We start from the raw sequence: 18,894 nt of genomic DNA, 5'->3' as shown, positions 1-18,894 counted from the left end.
AATGTGGACGCCTCGTCCCAATAATCTATGCAAATTAGGATATTTGTTGAGACTACAGTAACTGATGCTTTTAATTGAGACTACCTCTAACACCAATAGTCTACCAAAAATGGGCGCTAAAGCAGATATTTCAATCCAGTTGTGCCATTTCTCCATTATAGTGAATGAGCGTGACAACAGTTGTGATTAAAGAATGTAATTACAGAACGCTGAAATCTGAAATATTGCTTTTGCTGCACTACAAAATGACATCGTTAATAGGATTACTATACCTAAAATGTAGTAGTCTTCTATAGTTACCTTAAGGGACAAGTTTTTTTCACCACTTGTTTTGTTCTACTAATTTAATTCCTATTTCTAATCAATTTAAGTACGTCACTATCCTTTTGCGCATGAAGTAGGCCCGATTGCAATACAGTACTGCTATGGTAGATAATGTTGAAGCTATATTCGGGAAAGACTTCCATCACATTCTGGCACTTTATAAAATTCTACTGCAATGGACAAATTTTTGTTAAAAATATTGTTTGATTCCACTTAAAAATTTATCATCTAAAATAATTCATTCTTTTCATGGTCCAAAAAGACAAAAGAAGTGATATGTATCGGTTGGATAAGGCCACAGGGTTGCATCTGGTAGTCATACGATTATTAGAATCATCACATAACTTCTTCATTACCTTGACCGTTAGTTTATCACCTGAATCACTGACTTATCCTTTTGATGGTCTCAAGAATGAAAGACCAATTCGAGATGACCCAACGCTGTTTTGACTCGACCAATTTCAAAACTACTCTGCTCAATGTTTAAATTGTTGCTGCCTTCTCTACATTTTTCCTTACCTTGAACAGGTGCTAGCATCGTTCGTAATTGCTGCTGTAAAGGATAAAAAGATGGAATGAGAAAGAAATCCGGCAAGCATTATGTAGGAAAGACACACATATTAATCCAAAAAAAAGGAAAAGATGACAGGAAAGCGAAAGGTATTTGTTATTGAAGGAGAGGGAGTCAAAATAATTTCAGAACGCAGTGACCTCTGCCCAAAGATCTTTCTGTTTTCCTTAATTAAGAAGGGATTACTAAATATGCCTCAAAATCTATCTAAAGTCTTCTAGGTATTTCAAGGAATATTTCTACTGTTCGAATTACAACGCCTATGCGAATAATAATTCATAATTATTTTTAACTGAAACAAATAATGCAGCTTCTGATAGAACGAAAAATTTCGAAATACGTTATGTTTCAGATCTAGTTAAAAGTAATATTAAACGTAACAATCAAATCTGAAAATTTATTTTATTATCCAGTTTTTCAACAAGGAATTGAAATTTGTATTGATTAGGCAAAAACGGCATTAGCAAAATTGTGAACTGCTGAAAAAATATATAGAAGAGGTAATTTCATTGTGAATATCAATATGCATTGCAGGATACTAAGAACTTTTTGCGACTTCAAAGTAAAGCAGAAGAATTACCGATTAATTTAGTTACAAATTAAACCTATCATAATCATTCTCTTCTTACATTGTGCGTGTAAAGGCACCCTTCTAATTATTTCTGACTCCCCATTAAAAAATATCATTACAATTCACAGTGTTCTAGGGATGGTAAGCATTGATGGTGCGCTTTTTGATAACACACTACATTCTGCACTTGCACTGCACTTATCATTCATCAATTGACACTAAACCTCGCGGATACTTTTATATCGTTACATTCTTTATCCTCGCAGATTCTTTCCAGTTTATTTTGTTTTTGCTTCACTTCACCAAATTTTTGTTGGATCTCTTTTAAAGCCCGAACCCAAGACATCTCTGCACTACTTCTGCCTCTGAAATAATTCTCCAGTTTTTTTTCGTTTTCTGGAACCAGAATCTTAACTTCCAGCAGCTTATTGTTTTGAGAACACAATTCATAGGTGGAAGTATTGCTAGAATTTAAAAAATTCCTGACATTGAATATTCTGTTACTTAGCTCTCGGATTAATTTCAAGCCAACCTAATCTTTGAAAATCGTGGGATTAATTGTAGTATTACAGCTATTGTTACCATAAAGATTCAAGCATCACCTGGACATTTTGTTATTTTGCTCTTGAGTTAGAATGTCAGCAATCTGCTTCAATTCCTGAACGGCATTTGCAATACTTTTCTTTTCATTACTAAGCGATGTTCCTTCTGAACACTTTTCTACAGCTTCACGATCGAGTCGAAGCGATAATTCATCAAGGCGCTCATTTACCTATCGATACCATAAGACTCCAGTTAGGAAAATATTTTGATGCTTTGAAAGAAAGGTTCTTCATCAAAATTTTGTGGATTCTTTGAACACTATAAAATGAATTACTTCGTGAATTGCGGAATAAAATGCACCAGTGATGCTAAATTTCATTTCTTTTTCGCTCACAACAATACAGAATTTTCTCCAAATAGATTCTAATCTTTGATTCAGTTTTAATCCAGGCTGCACTTCCATTCTTAACGATCTTCTTAATACGAGTATCACTTGACATAGCTGTTTACCGTACCCATATGTGCTCTAGAATTTTTCGCAATTTTTTATGAAACTAAAATTTATCCGAAATCTTTAACTAAAGCTAGTTAAACGAAAACATCGGAAAATGGAATTAAAAAAGTCCTAAATAAGCTCTCGTTGCGATCCATCCAATAAGTCTTTAGCAATAATGATCCCAAATAAATCCTTTATCAATGAACTAGTTAGTTAACCAACTGCTAATAGAAAAGTTACTAACTCGTGCGGTTTCTTCAACTTTCAATCTGTTTTTTTGCACGAACTGTAGTTGTTTGAAGTCATATGGTATTTCATTATATCCATTTACTAACGTTTCGTAAAGTTCTTCAATCCAGTGAACTACCTGAAATACACAATCTCCCTGTTATTTCAAAAATTCAGTGCATGAAAACATTAAAAAAAAAAAGTTCCGACATTACATCCAGTTGCTATTGCAATAATCACTGATCTAAACTGAAATAAATAAAATGTCTTTTGCGCTCCTCTGAACTTAACTGGGCAAAATTTCATGTCATAAAATAACCTGCTGGCCATCTTCTTCACATGTATAGAGCTGTAGAAGCTGGTGAATTTTTAGTCTGCGAACATCTGCTAAATTCTGACAACGCCGCCTTCGGTCACGTGATTCTTTCAGTGCTTCTCTACAATCTCTCTGATGATTCCGATAATGTGGTCTCATTACTACCCGTAGTTAAACGCACCAGGATGTTGAAAAGTTGTTGGAGTAAAGATGAAACATAATATAACCTGATCTGTGCAATACCCGTCGAATAATCACGCGTGATAGGTCTATCAATTGAGTTGGATTCATCAATGCAAAGCTGGTCAATGAACGATATACCACTGATAAACACAGCATGGTAGATTTTTTCTTGAAAGGAAAGTTATAATTTTATCGAAATTTCATAACTACGAGAATCAAAGTAAGCATCCGCTGTGAGAGAAATTATATCATAGAAAATGATATCGTGGATCACATACTTGAATATTCGAACTGATAACAAAATCCAAAATAAAATACAAGGCAATACCCATTTCATTTACTTTGACTTCCATTTCGTCCCGCTCTTTCTCAACAGTCGCAATATCATTCGCTTTCACATTTGTACATAGTGATTCCAACAACAGGTTTGCTTTTCGTGAGAACTAAAAATCTCAACTATTATTCATTAGCTTCCTTTTCTATACAAATTACAAGCAAAAAATATACAAAAAATGTCTATATACAATTATTTTTCATTTACTCCACATTTTTAGGCCCTCCGTCCATTATTTATTCAGCAGTCATGTTCTAACTTGTGATTTAGAAAATTTGGAAATGGAAAGAATCAAAGTACCATTATCATCACTGATAGCATGTTAGATTCTAATTCAACAAGTAATCAAACCTTACAGAATGAAAGTCATACATCAGTTAGCATACGATAGAAGTCAATGGAGCGTGAAGCGACTTCCTTTTGACGCATAATACGTGCGCAGAAGGCACGAACTAATTGTTGTACTCTATCTATGTTTTGCTGTAATGCCACGGCATGTTTTGGGAATTCATGTTGTAGCTCACGTCCCATTGCTATCAGTTCATGTGATTGTTCTTCCACATCCTAACAAAATTTACAGATTGTTTAGAAACTGACCACCACTTAATCTTCAGTTCATTTTTTTCGTTTACCTGTAAAATCAAATATTTATCTACCACAACGTTGTTAGTACCTGCCAGAAGTGCAAAATACTTATTTGTTCATTCATTCTAACATTTATCAACAAAACACCACTGAACGGACTATCGACTTGTTTTCCAGTTCATTGTGTTCTTTCAGTAATTGCTTGGCATCGTCGTATGATTCACCAATTTCATGTAAGGTCAGAAGCCATCTCTCACCAGCGCCCAGAATCCAGTTCACTAAATTATGTACTTCTTCATCATAATTTCCCAGCAACTTCAGTGATGCATATCTCTCCTCCTGATGTGCCACTTCTGCTGGCCTCTCTTTGATATCCTGTAAGAAGATTTAACTATTCTAATCTCATTATTTTTGTAGTTACCCTTACTATCACTATTCTGAGCGAAAAGTCTCCCCGTCGCAATTCCTCCCAATGAAATGTGAAAGAAGCTCAAAGGGTCAAACTATATCCTTGACAAATCCTAGCCAGTATTAACTGAGAAGGCTTGGCACTGAACAGCAAATAAATAGACAAATTAGAATCAATAGTCAAGTTAAACTAAATTAGAAAGTAAACGGGAAGGGAAGATTTTTTGTGCATGAATAAAATTTGAATTTCAAAATATTATCAATTGAAACGTGAAAGAATGAAGAGAAATTGTTTTCATCAAACAGAGAGACTGATGCTAAAGAGTTTAGTCTTATTCATATACTGAATCTTTATAGAACTTTAATTTGTTTCATGAGCAGATTGACATGATGCACAGCGTTGTACCAATCGATGTTTTTCAGCGCTCTTATCCCACTATTTTGCGTTAATTCATCAAGTAAATCGCCTCCTAAACGAACAATTGTGTAGGCTTAAGCAGAATAACTTCACCTCATCTGTGAGTTAGATTTATGAGAAAGTTTTTTTTCTCATGGCTCTTTTTTTTTCCCAATTTATACCACAAAGGCTAACAGTAGTTCGACTTCTATCACAAAAAAAAAAAAAGAACGAAAAAAAGATGTAAAAGGAACTCTATGGAAATTCTCACCTGCTTTGAGAAGTTCATTTGAGTTGAAACTATCCGCCTCAAAAGCCTTCTCATTAGAATTACTTGACGTCGTGTAGGTAAGTTTTTTGCTGTTTTCTATCCAACTGTTCGCTTTCCTCATGTAATCCTCAAGTTTCTTGAACACGTTCGCGTGAGAAAAAAAGTCAAAAGCAAAAAAAGTAAATTACTCAACATAACATAATGTTTAACAAAAAAGAACCTGTCTAAATAAAATCCATGAATATGGGTCGTAGTGGAGAGTGCCGCCGAGTGCATCTGGTAATTCCACAACCTCCACGAAACGTGATAATTTATGTACAGAGATTAGGGTGCACTAGAATGAAGTGAAACAATTACAATATATATCTTTTCTATCTTCTATGCTGTCTCCTCTTTCCCTCGTTGACTTCGCACAAAGATTGTTCTTTGAAGCCATGCCTACCTATTATTTTTGTTTAAATAAGAACTGACCTCACAATAGGGAATTTGTCTAAAATTGAGCATTATTTGGAATAATAATTTTTGTGCCCTTCATCCATTACTTAAACAGAAGACTATCTATCGTGAAAAATTCTTTGAAACCAACACTTACCTTGAACTGATAAGCTTCTTTGATAAGCTCAAAATTAAGTCTTTGCTGGTCCAAGAATTTCTCCGGCTGAATGACAAGTACAGATCGAATTCGCCGATATAGTGCTTGCTGCAATGTTAAGCTTTTAATTTAAAATTTAATTTTATTTTATTTGGCACTCTAGAAAAATGAATGGACACAGACCTGACATGCTCGTAATGCACTACGTACGTACTTTACAGTTGCTTTGCGCCCATCGATCACTACTGTAAATCCTAGCTTGCAAATATTCTCATCAGGTATTTGGGACAAGTAACTAATGACTGATACGAGCTCTTCATAACTTGGAGCATTAACCATTTCCATGCCTAAACTTCATAGAAGATTCGAGTTAACTTTACAGTCATTAAAGAGTGCATATGAATCAGAAATAATAAAACAATGTTAGCAGTAAGCCACCTGCAAATAATAGTAATCAGAAAGTTGCGGAAGTTAATTTTATGAATCAAACTAAATTCCTGATCATTTTAAATTTAGGTCTCGGAAAGACATGGAAGAAATTAGTTTACGTGCAATAGATTTTTCACTAATAAGTTGTGGGAAAATTTCATAAGTAATATAAAAGCAATGGAAAAGGCAAGGATAGTAGTAGTACAAAAAAGGACATGCAAAAGTAATACCGGGCTGCTTGCAGTTACCATCCATAAAATTAATAAATAGTAATGGTGATCCTGAACGGTCACGACTTCCTGTAAAACATTAATTTAAATGTGGGGGTAATGACTAGCAAAGCGATATACAACTTAACTTCTCTCCTTTATAAATTTAAAATTTTTCAAATTAATTCTTTGCACTGCTAAATACAAAATTATCGCATTAACCGGGTAAAGCGATCACAAATGATTCGATTAGATACCGATCCCTCTGTTGCATATCTTCAACGATCATCCACTGCAAACGGAAAACAAGATATTGTTAAGGTAGTTGGAAATTGTCAAAAAATTGTGTTGTTTTTGTTTTTAAATTTTTTTTTCACTAAACGCGACAAGAAAATTATAAAAAACACTAAATGGTGATGGCCTTATCAGTTACGTTTCAAGGAGGCTCTTTAATGAAAACGATCACATTCGTTTAATGACTATTTGTGTTTCTATTTAGGTGGTTTTTTCAAGTTTTATCAATAATAATCCTTTACACCTAAAATCCTCGATTTTTCTTAACTACTATTAAAATGAAAGGCACGATTGTAGGCTTCCTTATGAATTCCTCTTCTCATTACCATTGTCAGCTCAGTTTTATTTCAGGCATTTCTTATGAGAAATTTAATTTTATTCAAAAAAACAGGGGCATCTGAATGCTCAAGATGATATATTCCAGCAACAACTTACAGGATTGCAGCGATGATAGAACTTGAAGGTTTGAATTGTTTGACAAAAACACAAAATATTTCAATGAAGTACTTGAAGAGAGGAGTGTGAGTTGTTAGGCGTAACAATGAAACAGTCAACAGAACTGGTGGATAAGTAGGGCGATGGAGTTCCCGGGATATCTTTCACCTCTCCCCCGTGCTTTGCAATATACCAGCGTCTCTTCTAGCACTTCTTTAGTTGAAACACCAGCCATTATGGGGTAATGATTTAAAAGGAAGAGAACTGTTCAAATCAATTACAAACAAGGAGAAGGGAAAGAAAGAGGAAGGAAGTGTCGTCCATCTTTACTTTCTTACCTCCTTGAAGGGTCTCTCTCTCTCTCTCTCTCTTCACTTGTTACTGCAATAGACAAAAATTTTGTTTTGAGATTATGGCAGCGGAATTGAGATGGATAGTTTGCTTGAGAAATACTGAAAATGCTCCTACAACTCAAGAGAGAGCATTTGTACATGTCAGTGTCACCCAGATCAAACGCACATAAATCTTCGTTTAATATGTTTGTGTTGCTCCACCTGCAAAATGGAAATAATGACGTCTCTTCTTAATTCGTATTAGTTCATTTCCATATCCACACGTACTCATTCAGTCCATCACTTATTCGTCGTCTAATCTCAGCTAGCATGACTTTTAGCTATCTCTCCAAATCTTCATTCTTACCTATTTCTGAAGTTAGTATCCTCAGATGTCAGTGGTTGTCAAGGAAATGTAAAATACATCCAGTTATATGCAAAGTTACGAGATGCTAGGAAGTGAATTAGGCATAAAATTTTTAAAACATGAGAGCATGTTTTGAATTGGTTCACATTAATTTAGTTTAATTGCTAATAAAAGCTAAAAGAAACTGAAATTTATCTCACATCATAGGACAGAATTTATTGTTGGAACGATAATTGAAAAATGATTAACTATGAAATGCATCTAGAGTAAGATATGTTTGGAATAGTTCTGCTTTGTATGCAACTGTTTCTAAGTAATATCGGACATTGAATCGACCCTGGTGATTCTTCTGAATAGTAGCATAACATCACCTTTTTATTCGTTGAATTCTTTTTAAAATGAAATGCATTCTTTAAATTTAATTACTGTTTCAGCGGAATTACTCTTTGAAGATAGCATAAATACCAAAATATTATGTGTTTGCAGTAGAACAAGCTTATTGTGTTAAACAAGAGCAAAAGAGGAAGAAACAAATTATCATACCGCCATAATATTACATATGTAGCGGAAAGAAACGTGAAGCAAGAGGGTTGATATCTAATTAATACCTAGTTAAATTAATATCTGGTTAATGACTTTTATATTCTTGAAAATTGAATAAAATTAGGTTCAGAATATACCTGACATAATATCTCTTGGAGTTAACAAAAAATCTTTTTTCTACCAATATTTTTGCTTCAGTCCTGTTTACATATATAAATGCAAGGTACATCTGCTCAGTCTCATCCGGAATCAGTTTTGTTATGAGAAACCAGAACTGAGTGACATGTTTCAAATCACTTACATGCCACAAAATATTCTGCTTAAAATGAATTAGGCGAAGGTTATTATTGCGCTGTGTCGCGGTAGATGCAATTTTGATTGAACCGATTTATGATACACATAATGATTATTCAAATTTTGAAATATAACTTCATAAGATTGATTAAAACTTACATCAAAAATTCGAAAAATTTAAGTCATCGATTGCCGGCAACTTTTCTTACTCAATTCATCAAATTTTGGATAATGGCAAGGTCATCAACTACGGTTGGAAATTTTCCTAAAATTGACTCTTCAACATAATCGTCAAGAAGACTGTCATCAACAATCGAATCATAAGTAATTGTTTATGACAACGATCTTATAAAAACTTCTATAATATTTTAATATGGTGTAGGGCCTTAATCTTCCACTTAGAAAATTTCAGAGTATTGATTAACGCTGTTGCAGGCGTTATTTCGGAAGAACTTCCTGGGCTAGAGAAAAAACAAAAAATAAAAAAGAATGAATTAATATATGCAAGAAATTATTTCTCTTGAAAAAAATAATTCGTGCTATCATTGCTAATACATTTTTGCTCTAAAGACGATAATGTTTAGACTAAAATAAAGAGTTTTCATTGATGTTCTTTGGTAAATTCATTCCTTTAACCAGACAGTTCTTTGCAGTTATCAGGATCGGTCTTATAATCCATTTTTGATAGATATTTTTGCCTCGCTTTAAATTCAACGTTGTATTCTTCACGTTTTTCTGTGACGAATAAAATAAGGAAACTAAGATCAGTTCCGAATTGAATACACATTTGTTACCCCAGCATTTAATCTCTTATGCTTCATTTAAACTGTAAAAAATTTTCTTTTTTTGTGAAAAGTTTTCTTCTTTTGATTCATTTTTCTTTTCAGTTGGCCATTCTCGATCCTAACATCTCAGCTGGCCATTCTCGATTCCATCGTTTCAGTTAGCGGCTAACCAACCGATGGTTCGCGAGGACTGAAATATGATTCTCGAGGGCAGCACTGCCGTGAGTAGGAAAAAAAAAACCTAGTCGTTAAAAGTTTTGATTAAAGTTTACATTTGAATTAACAGAATTCATTATTTTCGAACCTGCTACAACTAGAAAAGCCAAAGTAATCCTTGGTCAAGAAAACCACTAAGTTAACCATACGCGATTCCGCCGTTCCTCGCAAACGATTCCACTTTAACTGACTTTTTTTAAATAACAAAATATTCCTACGCATACCATAACCATTTACTTCTCGTCCATTTTCGTCCGTTTTAAATAATTGATTACTGCAGAGAGTTGTCCAAGACTGGCGATACTTTCTTTCTCAGCTTTTTTTTTCTATTTCTCAAATCAATCGTAACTCTACTTTACTTTCTCCACTTCAGCCAGAGAATATTCCCCTACTGAAATATCTAAGATCGCTATACAGGTTTTTTTGCCACCCGAACTTCACTCCCGTCTCTTCTTGCCAATAATTTTTGGCAACCACGATGAGCTTAGTAATAGCAGTAGATTTACCATATCCTGCGATCTTCAGTTCTTCCTCTGCAATTTCTCTACTCTTACTGGAAGTGCCACGTCCAATATAATAACAGTCAGTGTCACCGCTGAAAGAGGCCTTTGAACGAAGACAAAAATGCCGCAGGTGTTCTAGATTCCCCAGTAATGTGGTCAATCAACCAGGTTTGAAAAATGACTTTCATCTGTATTACTTTAATATTAGAAAAAACTCCAAGGCTCTTAAGACAAAAAGACTCAAAAAAGACTCTTAAGGCTTCGACACTGTTGGATGCTCTAACAGCGTTTTCATTTACACTCACGATAGAGACCCGACGTAGTTCGAGAGGAAGTGAATTACTCATTCGAGGCATCTTTTCGGGGAAAACAGACCCATTACTGAGATCACCATTCCCAACACAGTTTTCATTACTGTTGCGCAGTAACGAATAATCGATGAGTGATCGGTATCATTCGGCTAGTGCCAGTGGGCACCCCGCGCTACCATTACTATCGAACTTCTCCACTTCAACAAGAGTTCATTTGTTGTATATTGACATTTCTCGATTCTCGAAATGCCTCTCCTCACCAACGACCAAAAAACACATAATGCAGAGAGCTGAGCACCCTGGAATCGATCGTGGTGTCGATGGTCTTGCTGATGGTGCTTCCCCTCCTGGTGCTCCTCGTTTCCTATAACATCAACATTTATCATCATTTTGTCTTTCACTGTCACTGTCATTCCGTGCTTGTTTTTTTTTTTTCTTCGCTTAAAGCGCAAAAATCAGAGCTGTGGTACCTGAACAGTACAATTTGCTTTATCATTTCATTAACTTTCATGGAACATCGTTTTTTTTTCGTTAATGTTTACTCTATTTTGATACAACAGATAATCAGTTGTATATCTCCAATCCGTAGACCATATAAGCAGAATTGATGAACCTTGGCTGAGTAGTAGAGTTTGGTGTCATATCCTTACCAATCCAGTGCTAAGAAAGTCTTCATCTTAACTGTAAAGTACTTTTTTGTCTTCTTTGCCTTTTGTCCTTCCTCTTTACTCCATAACAATTTGCTCTTCTGATTTCAAGAACCTAGGCCTATATTTCATTTCATAATGCTTATTGATAAAACTAGCTCTTTTTATGCACATAACAGAACAGTCTTCTACATAGAATGTTTGTCTCAATACTGCGTCATGGATTAATAATAGAGATTTCATGAATGCTTGTTCCAGACAGAAGCTTTTATGGCGGTATTGGACAGCTTACTCGCAAAAAAAGAAGATAAATCGAGTGTGCCATCCCCACCAAATACAAGAAAGGTAGAAAGTTTACGAAAATTTTCCAAACATTTATAGTATCAGGACTCCCGAGTTTGTTCGATCTACGGTAAAAGCATTGCTTCAGGAACATGATATTTATACATCATTAGAGTTACATCTCACTAAATTAGTAGCGCTTATATGTAACTCTATCCGATGTTGGAAATTTCAGATCACTAATGTTGGAAATTGACGTTGGAAACTGGATTAAATTACAAATCGAAAAAAAAGACTTAGAATTACAGAATAAAGGAGGTCGATCACCAGCCGGGAAGCGAGGCGGTGGGAAAGCTAAGAAGGTAAGCAAATCAGCTCGTGCTGGACTACTATTTCCCGTAACCAAGTTTCATCGACTGCTTAGGAAAGGTCGTTATGCGAGACGGATCTCTCAGTCCGCAGCTGTTTATTTGAGCGCTGTCATCGAGTATCTTTCTGCCGAGGTAAGGACCTGCATATACATGTTCCTTTAGTTGTTAGAAAATATTATGCAAGCATATAGTGATTCATGCACCCTTACAGCTCATCCTCACTTGTATTGTATTCAGTTGCTGTGTTGCAGATGTTGGAGTTATCCGGGAATGCTTGTCGGGACAATAAACGTCAGCGACTTATCCCCCGTCATATCGTGCTTGCTATGAAGAATGACGAGGAGCTGAATCAGTTCTGTGCTCGAGTTACCTGTCCCGGTGGTGGCGTCTTACCATTTGTACATCCAGTACGTTCCGCAACTTTGTTTTTCATTAGTGAATTTTTGCTCATAATATCTAAAAGGGCAAAGAATATGATTTTGATGGCACGATGACATATCTGCAAATTATGCAGTCAATTTTGATGTGGTAATACAATGTTGCACTTCAGGCTCTATTCGCAAAAGGTGCAAACTCAGTACCGCTGCGACCAGTGCGGCGAATCAGTACCAGTTTGTGCGAACCAGGAACGACATAATCTACTGTCTTATGTTTTGGCTCTGTATCTTGATCGCATCGCATGGGAATCTTTTGCAAAAACTTAATGGTCATGTTGTTTGCAGAAAACCCAAGCCTCGCATAGTTTGATTTTCCTAACCTTGCAGAATTCTGATCTCCCATTCAGATGGGTACTACCGCTTCATAAGCCATATCAGTACACAAATTTGTATAGCTCGTTGCCTCGTTCCCTCTTCCTCCATAACCTTTTGTGTTTTTATTTAATGTTATATATGTATATAAATGTCGTATTAAACTTCGAGCTACGTCTCCTCGCAAAATGGCTGAAACAAATTGCGTGAACAGCCCGCATCTCCCAAAACCACCAGAACAACCCGTATACACTATGCCATATACGACCACTGAACCTATGCTTTTTTATACACGTCAAATGAGCATGTTACAGACCAATTTGGCAAAATTGTCGAAATAATCCAATGCAACTGATATCCCGTCTTGAACAAAATGACCCGAAATAATGGTGCAAGTGTAGTGGGTGAATAGGCAAGATAGGTGACAATGGCGCATATCTGATTCCTCTATGACATGTGAGACCACATGTCGTAAAGACCAGCGTTTATCAGTGCATTCCATCTGTTACCAGAGGCCACTTAATGGTAGGACTTGTCAGCTTCAACACGTCCTCGAGAATATCCGACGCGAATGAATCTTCTTCCAGATTGTGTGAGACTGCTGGTATTGAAATGGGCAGAAGAGGGCAAAGAAGAAGGATTCACTCTTAAGAAATTATAGATCTTCAATGCATACATAACACGAGTATTTTGAGTGGGGTCACACATGACCGCTCATTAGTTGTTTGGTTTCAGGTTTTGAACCACTCGGGGCGATGATTTGTCAATGAATTACTAGCAAACTAACCCTTACGCAATTTTCAGTCCAGTATAACGATATGAGTACTAATATGGAGGCAACAACAACATCATCTGTCTCGCTTACAGCAGCGGTCGGTAATGACGCGGAGAAATTACAATGGATCGTATTAAACCAAGTGGTATGTGCTTCTAATTTTTTTTTGTCTATTTCCATACGATAGCACTCTTGCTTTATATAACACGGATTGTTGTGATGGAATAATCATTGTTTGTTTTTGCATGTAATGCTGTGTCAATTAAATACAGGAAGGAGTACAAATGCGTGAAATGTTCTGGGATTTAAGTAAGGACGTTGACGTAGATGTGCTGGCATGCAGTGAAGCCATCAAGCTGTTGCGCACAATGACTGAGGTATGGATTTGATTTTTAAATCCTTCTAGATGTTTTAAAATAATTGAATGTGTTTTTGTGAGATGTTATAACACGCAAAATAAACTGCGTATGGATTGTAGGAAGAGAAGGCACAATGTTGCAAAGCATCCCTTACGTTGCTTTCAAATAAGGATGATCCTCGGCATATCCATTATGAGAGGATTTTATCTTCGATATTTATGTCTGCCTGCAATGAAGGCGTCCTTCCTCTTTCGTTAGTCCATATTGAAATACTTTCAAAGAAATACTATCATAAACTCCATTTAGACTGTTCGATCCCCCATATTTTGTTTCGAATCACTTTCAAATTTTATGGAACAAACGAGACGAAATTCTATCCTTCTATTTATTCATAGCTGGTGTGAAAACTTTCTGATTCAGTGGAAGAATGGGAAAGTAAACTTACTTTGAGTATATTTTTCCAGCGATTGCTGTGAACTTCTTATTCTTTGCACCAACTTCACTCTTACGACGCCAATAGATTCGCGCAAATTTGAATACATGCAGAAAAATTTACATCTGATCGATTACAAAGGTCTTCGAAACATTTTGAAGTTACTTGTAGTTGAACGCATGCAGGAAGTTCCGTCTACCATTACACATCATCATCGCCATATGCTTTTACCTGTAGAAAATGTTCGGTTTTCTCATAATAGTTATATTTTTCAAGTGAAATAATATCATCCAGCCATATTTATATAATTTTATATAACGTACTCCCATATTTATATAATTTTATGTAACGTACTCCTGAAAGCGTTATTCATTAAGTTAACTTTTCAGATGTTGCTAACTTTAATCGATCGACAGCTAAACCTTCTTCCATGCATTTTCACGATTACTGAGCTACATCGTGTTTCCAGTAATTCACGTGCCTTTCTTTTGCCAGTTCGTTAATTTTTTTATAAGTAATTTTTTTATAAGTATCCCAACATTCAACGACAATTTCAACCGTAGTTTTTGCCTGCTTTCAAATTCAGATGAAGAAAAAACCATTATATGTAGTGGATTTGAAAGAATGTCTCATTAATATGTTAGCGAAGGTGGTTGCTAAAACGGATTAATATTTATTTGCAGAGGGTGGCGAAAAAATTCAACGATATGTTTATTTCTTTTCGACCACTTACCGAAATGGTAACAATAATCGGTCGTTCATGGCTTTATCCAGTAGCTGCTCACATTTCTTTTCCAGTGAGTACGCCATCTTGGAAGCTTGAGGTCACAACTACTCGGTTGCATCAACGAGCTCATCTTCCGTACAAATCTGAGCTTTTCGCTCCGCAGTCTTTTTTACTTTATACGCTTCTCCGACAGCCTCGCGGAAAAGACACAATTTCTGTAAGTCGATAGTATTATTTGAGGGAGTTTTGGAAAAACACATATTTTTTCAATGATTATGAATGGAAATTTGTTCACGTAGTAATTGAAAGTTAACAAATAAGGAAGCATGAGAAGAATTGCAAAAATACCTTATCTAGAATTAGGTGTACATATATTGCAGTATGTGATGCGACAGAATACAAACTTGACCCCACAGCGACTACAGTGTGATGAGTTGCTGCACATGATCATTCTCGAGGCTATGAGCGAAATGGAAAAGACCGATACGCGCCTTGACGATCCTGCAAACCAATATCAGTGGATGAACATTACGCAAACAGTTACATTCTCGTTACTTCATGGAAATGCCTCCTTTTCTCGCCTTCTTAAAATATTATACGAATCAGTAAGGATAGAATTTATTTGTAATACGTACTCTAAAAAACTGAATCAGGTCGCGACGTATTTTAAATGCTTCTCGTGTCTGACATGAGGCGCATTTAAAGTATGTCGCGACCTGATTCTCGATTGAAGTGACCAAACTCCTCTCCTCAAAATACTCTACGAATCAGTAAATTTCACTGTTGGTTTGATTTTTATGAAGGTTTGGATAAAAAACACAATTTTCTATGCATTTATATAAGAGGAGAGGAGGTATATAATTTCCGTTTTATTCTCCGACCAGTAAATTGCAGCTTTCTGAAACAGTGTATCGAAAAGGAAGAGATGAGCTGATGTGGGTTATTTTGCAATATGTTGCAGTTTACATCGATAGAGTATCAAATGAGGAAATGATTCGTGTTGCCGAAATTTATAATTTACTTTACAGGTTTGTTGTGTAATAATTCAGTTTATTTCAAACATATGATTTTGTTTAGATATAGTTTTCGTGTATATGTTGGTTAAATAAGCACACAGTCGAAAAGTTGTGCAATTTTGATCTTATTTATTCAGTGATGAGCAGACATGGTCTGGTGCAGACACAGATCCATTGCTGTTTGTCCGATTCCTGGTTCCGGCTGCTATTTGGATACATTTTTACAAGAAATTAGGCAACTCTCATACAGAGGTACTTCCTAAACCCTCCGAGTCTCTGTGGCGACAAATACAGTTTCTGCAGGAAAGAACAGCAGATTCAGATCCCAATATCCAAAATGTCGCTGATCATAATGCAGTTCTGGCTGCTGTTGCTAATGCTTGTGAGGATTAAGTTCTGGCTTGTTTTTGAATTTTCCTTTTGATTTATGATTGAAATGAAAATTGTTAAAGCAGTTACTGACTTCTACATTTCTTTAATATTTCTAATATTTGTTTTATGTTCAATTGTTGTACTTTATGGAGAAGTGTTTTCCACAGTTTTCCACACTGATTTCCACAGCGTTATAACAGACAGTACAGCCCAGTTTTTCTTCGAGAGAGGCATCATATCTCTTAGAGTAGCTAAAAATATATATGACTTAAAATGCACGTACAATAATTTTATATGACTATAAAAAAAAGTAAACAAAATCGTATGAAGCTTTTCTGCTGAATAGTGTGGGATAAGGATTATGTTTGGATGCGAAAGCCATTTTTTTATCAATTTTTCAGACAGCAGCGATATGCCGAATTTCCAGAAACTAGTTCTGACAGCAGTGGATGTCTTTCTGGATGGGTCTCCGGAAGAAATGAATACAGTTTGGCATTTACCCCATGGGATCATTTCCTATTCGAAAAAGACACCTTTACCACTTTCATTGATCGATTCTTTAACTTTCCATGCACGAAATCATTTATTCCAGCTTTGTTTATTGAAACTTACAGCTATGCTTTCAGTTCAGCAAACACAAAAATTGCCCAGTCCTGCAACAATCGGTTCATTATTATTTTTTCATTTGTGATTTTCGCTTCTGGTTACATTTTGTATGACGTATTCATGCTGTGGTCTGCCGTCTCATGTTCGATTTCTTTTAATTCAGATACACTTGTACGTTTGGCAGTAACTACGGAGTTTGAATATGGCGTGAAACAAGTATTAGCGTTGCTGTCCTCCACATTAGCTTCAGTAAACAAAAACAGCAATTTGGGACCGGTACAGCAAGATCGATCCCGGGATTTACTTTTTGTTCTTTGTGATATCCTTTCATATCGATTCATCAGTTATGCATTGCCAGTGGGATCAAAGGTTCATTTCTTTAGTTCCTCATATGTGATATTTTGTTGGTTTTGAATTTAACTGTGTGATATCGCTTGGTAAAAAATTAGAAGATAACTTGACAACATTGGATTGATTTCGTCTTTCAGATAATCTTTTAAGGTTAATTTGATGCTTTGGTGTTACACAGCACTTGGAAACAATCAAGTACAGATGAATATTGCGTTGTGCTCGGCTCTAGAACAAGTTATGCTGCGGTATTGGATGTGGAATTCGCCTCAAGAAATGTTTTATCTGAGCAATGCTTTCCTTGGTCTGTTGATTCATTGTTTTATTTGGGTCTTTGAAACATCGTTTGAGAAACTGGTACTTTGCTAAATTTTTTTTACAAGCGACTGTTTTTACAAAAATAGGGAGTTGCCACATTTTGAGCTTAAAAATTTGTCTCTTCGATTTTCGAATCCATAAAATACGTTTACCAGTTAGCAATATTTGCGTAATTCGACTTGGAAAATATATAAGTAAGTAAATTTAGGCAAACAAGGCAAGCTGGCCGTCATATTCAACACAGCTAATCCGGCATTTTGTGATCCGCAGCATGGGAATGTTCCGATTGAACAGCAGTATACAAATTCACATTTATCCCTCGAGTTGTTACGATGCTTACTTCTTTCCATGTTCAGATCACTCAAAATGACAGGCATTTATAGTATTTGTATTGTGGGGCCACTTCAACATTAAAGACATCCCCAGGTTTTGAGAACAGCTGAAAATTATTTCCCTTTTCCTATAATGCTTTATCTCTCATTCACTCTTGTCTTTACTAACCAGTTTTGTTGATTCTGAAACGTAGTACTTCTTTCTGGTTGACAGAAGTATTGGGACTATGGTTGTTTCTTAATTATGAGGCCTTAATTGTATTCCCTGTTTTTGCAAACATTGTTGAACTTGCATTAATACCCCTGAACAAGGTCCATAAATAGCAGAAATCTTTTTGTTTGTATTTCTGGATTTTTTCATTTTAGGGATGGAAATGACTACAGAAATGATGCAGCGCTGCAATGTGAATTTCTGCTGGCCGCTGTCGATTAATCGAACATATAGTTCCCAACTCACTGGCTGCAACATAGATGACGGTGCTGCAGATACAGTTATGTATGACGAGCTGATGCATCGTGTCATTCAAGAAGTGCATCAAGCACAAGGTTTAATTTATGATATTTCATCGGACGCTTTCCAACGATATATTTTTTTCATCACTGTTTGAAATCTCAAAATAGCTTCATGAATTTGAGTAAAATCTGTTGTTGTTATGTATGCTTTGCTGGGGAATGCTTTCGGAATGTCTTCATTTTATAACGATGCTTTTAATCTAACAATGTTTTAAAGAACTACGACTGATTGAATATGACCACCTCTCGCTTGAGGTTTATTGCTTCAGCGATTCTTTTTTTATGATAATGTTGTAGCGAATATTGATAGGGTTCGTTTGAGAGGGTGATGTCGAAGAAGAGACAAAAAAAAAAGATACTGCCAGCGATATAACGCGGATTGTAGTAACGTTAAGTTGAATTGAATTGATTCAGGTACTATGATTTGAGTTGTACACGCACTAGATTGTAGACAATTTATTGATAACAGTTCTCACTCGGTTAATAATAGAGTTTATATCTATTAGGAA

At 35.6% G+C, this 18,894-nt stretch overlaps 4 protein-coding genes across 5 annotated transcripts in view; 2 read left to right on the top strand and 2 right to left on the bottom strand.

The window, feature by feature from the left end:
- Positions 1-1,674: 1,674 nt before the first annotated feature.
- Positions 1,675-6,746, bottom strand: LOAG_05911 (hypothetical protein; the record flags this gene model as incomplete). The annotated part of the gene is made up of 16 exons (XM_003141448.1): positions 1,675-1,831; positions 2,069-2,238; positions 2,344-2,535; positions 2,750-2,872; positions 3,053-3,170; positions 3,277-3,400; positions 3,561-3,675; positions 3,939-4,130; positions 4,311-4,526; positions 4,920-5,029; positions 5,228-5,363; positions 5,448-5,561; positions 5,820-5,927; positions 6,003-6,166; positions 6,479-6,547; positions 6,680-6,746. 16 exons carry the CDS (start codon positions 6,744-6,746, stop codon positions 1,675-1,677), a joined length of 2,175 nt encoding a protein of 724 aa, XP_003141496.1.
- Positions 6,747-10,742: 3,996 nt separating this feature from the next.
- On the bottom strand, positions 10,743-11,179 carry LOAG_05910 (hypothetical protein; the record flags this gene model as incomplete). The annotated part of the gene is made up of 2 exons (XM_003141447.2): positions 10,743-10,901; positions 11,151-11,179. 2 exons carry the CDS (start codon positions 11,177-11,179, stop codon positions 10,748-10,750), a joined length of 183 nt encoding a protein of 60 aa, XP_003141495.1. The 3' UTR covers positions 10,743-10,747.
- A 256-nt stretch (positions 11,180-11,435) lies between these two features.
- LOAG_05909 lies at positions 11,436-12,700 on the top strand (the record flags this gene model as incomplete). Of its 2 annotated transcripts, XM_003141446.2 has the most annotated exons (4): positions 11,436-11,529; positions 11,775-11,969; positions 12,089-12,244; positions 12,388-12,474. In XM_003141446.2, the coding sequence occupies exons 1-4, from the start codon at positions 11,455-11,457 to the stop codon at positions 12,472-12,474; spliced, it is 513 nt and encodes a 170-aa protein (XP_003141494.1). In that variant the 5' UTR covers positions 11,436-11,454. The 2 variants fall into 2 exon arrangements, with proteins under 2 accessions (XP_003141494.1, XP_020306853.1); XM_020447008.1 differs by having other exon boundaries at positions 11,436-11,969; positions 12,388-12,700.
- A 680-nt stretch (positions 12,701-13,380) lies between these two features.
- The window catches only part of LOAG_16950 (tRNA modification GTPase TrmE family protein), an 11,298-nt gene continuing 5,784 nt past the window's right edge, over positions 13,381-18,894 (top strand). Inside the window, exons 1-14 of the mRNA XM_020449604.1 lie at positions 13,381-13,506; positions 13,634-13,738; positions 13,840-13,973; positions 14,185-14,395; positions 14,543-14,647; positions 14,837-15,097; positions 15,261-15,485; positions 15,775-15,908; positions 16,034-16,278; positions 16,670-16,933; positions 17,038-17,243; positions 17,376-17,526; positions 17,749-17,913; positions 18,239-18,418. Of these exons, the coding sequence (XP_020306852.1) occupies positions 13,405-13,506; positions 13,634-13,738; positions 13,840-13,973; positions 14,185-14,395; positions 14,543-14,647; positions 14,837-15,097; positions 15,261-15,485; positions 15,775-15,908; positions 16,034-16,278; positions 16,670-16,933; positions 17,038-17,243; positions 17,376-17,526; positions 17,749-17,913; positions 18,239-18,418 (2,488 nt within the window). The 5' untranslated portion in view covers positions 13,381-13,404. The remainder of the gene's footprint in view (positions 13,507-13,633; positions 13,739-13,839; positions 13,974-14,184; positions 14,396-14,542; positions 14,648-14,836; positions 15,098-15,260; positions 15,486-15,774; positions 15,909-16,033; positions 16,279-16,669; positions 16,934-17,037; positions 17,244-17,375; positions 17,527-17,748; positions 17,914-18,238; positions 18,419-18,894) is intronic.

The sequence above is a fragment of the Loa loa genome (assembly GCF_000183805.2).
Source record: "Loa loa unplaced genomic scaffold supercont3.30, whole genome shotgun sequence".
Taxonomy (NCBI): Eukaryota; Metazoa; Nematoda; class Chromadorea; order Rhabditida; family Onchocercidae; genus Loa; species Loa loa.
This window is presented reverse-complemented; position numbering and strand designations above follow the sequence as displayed.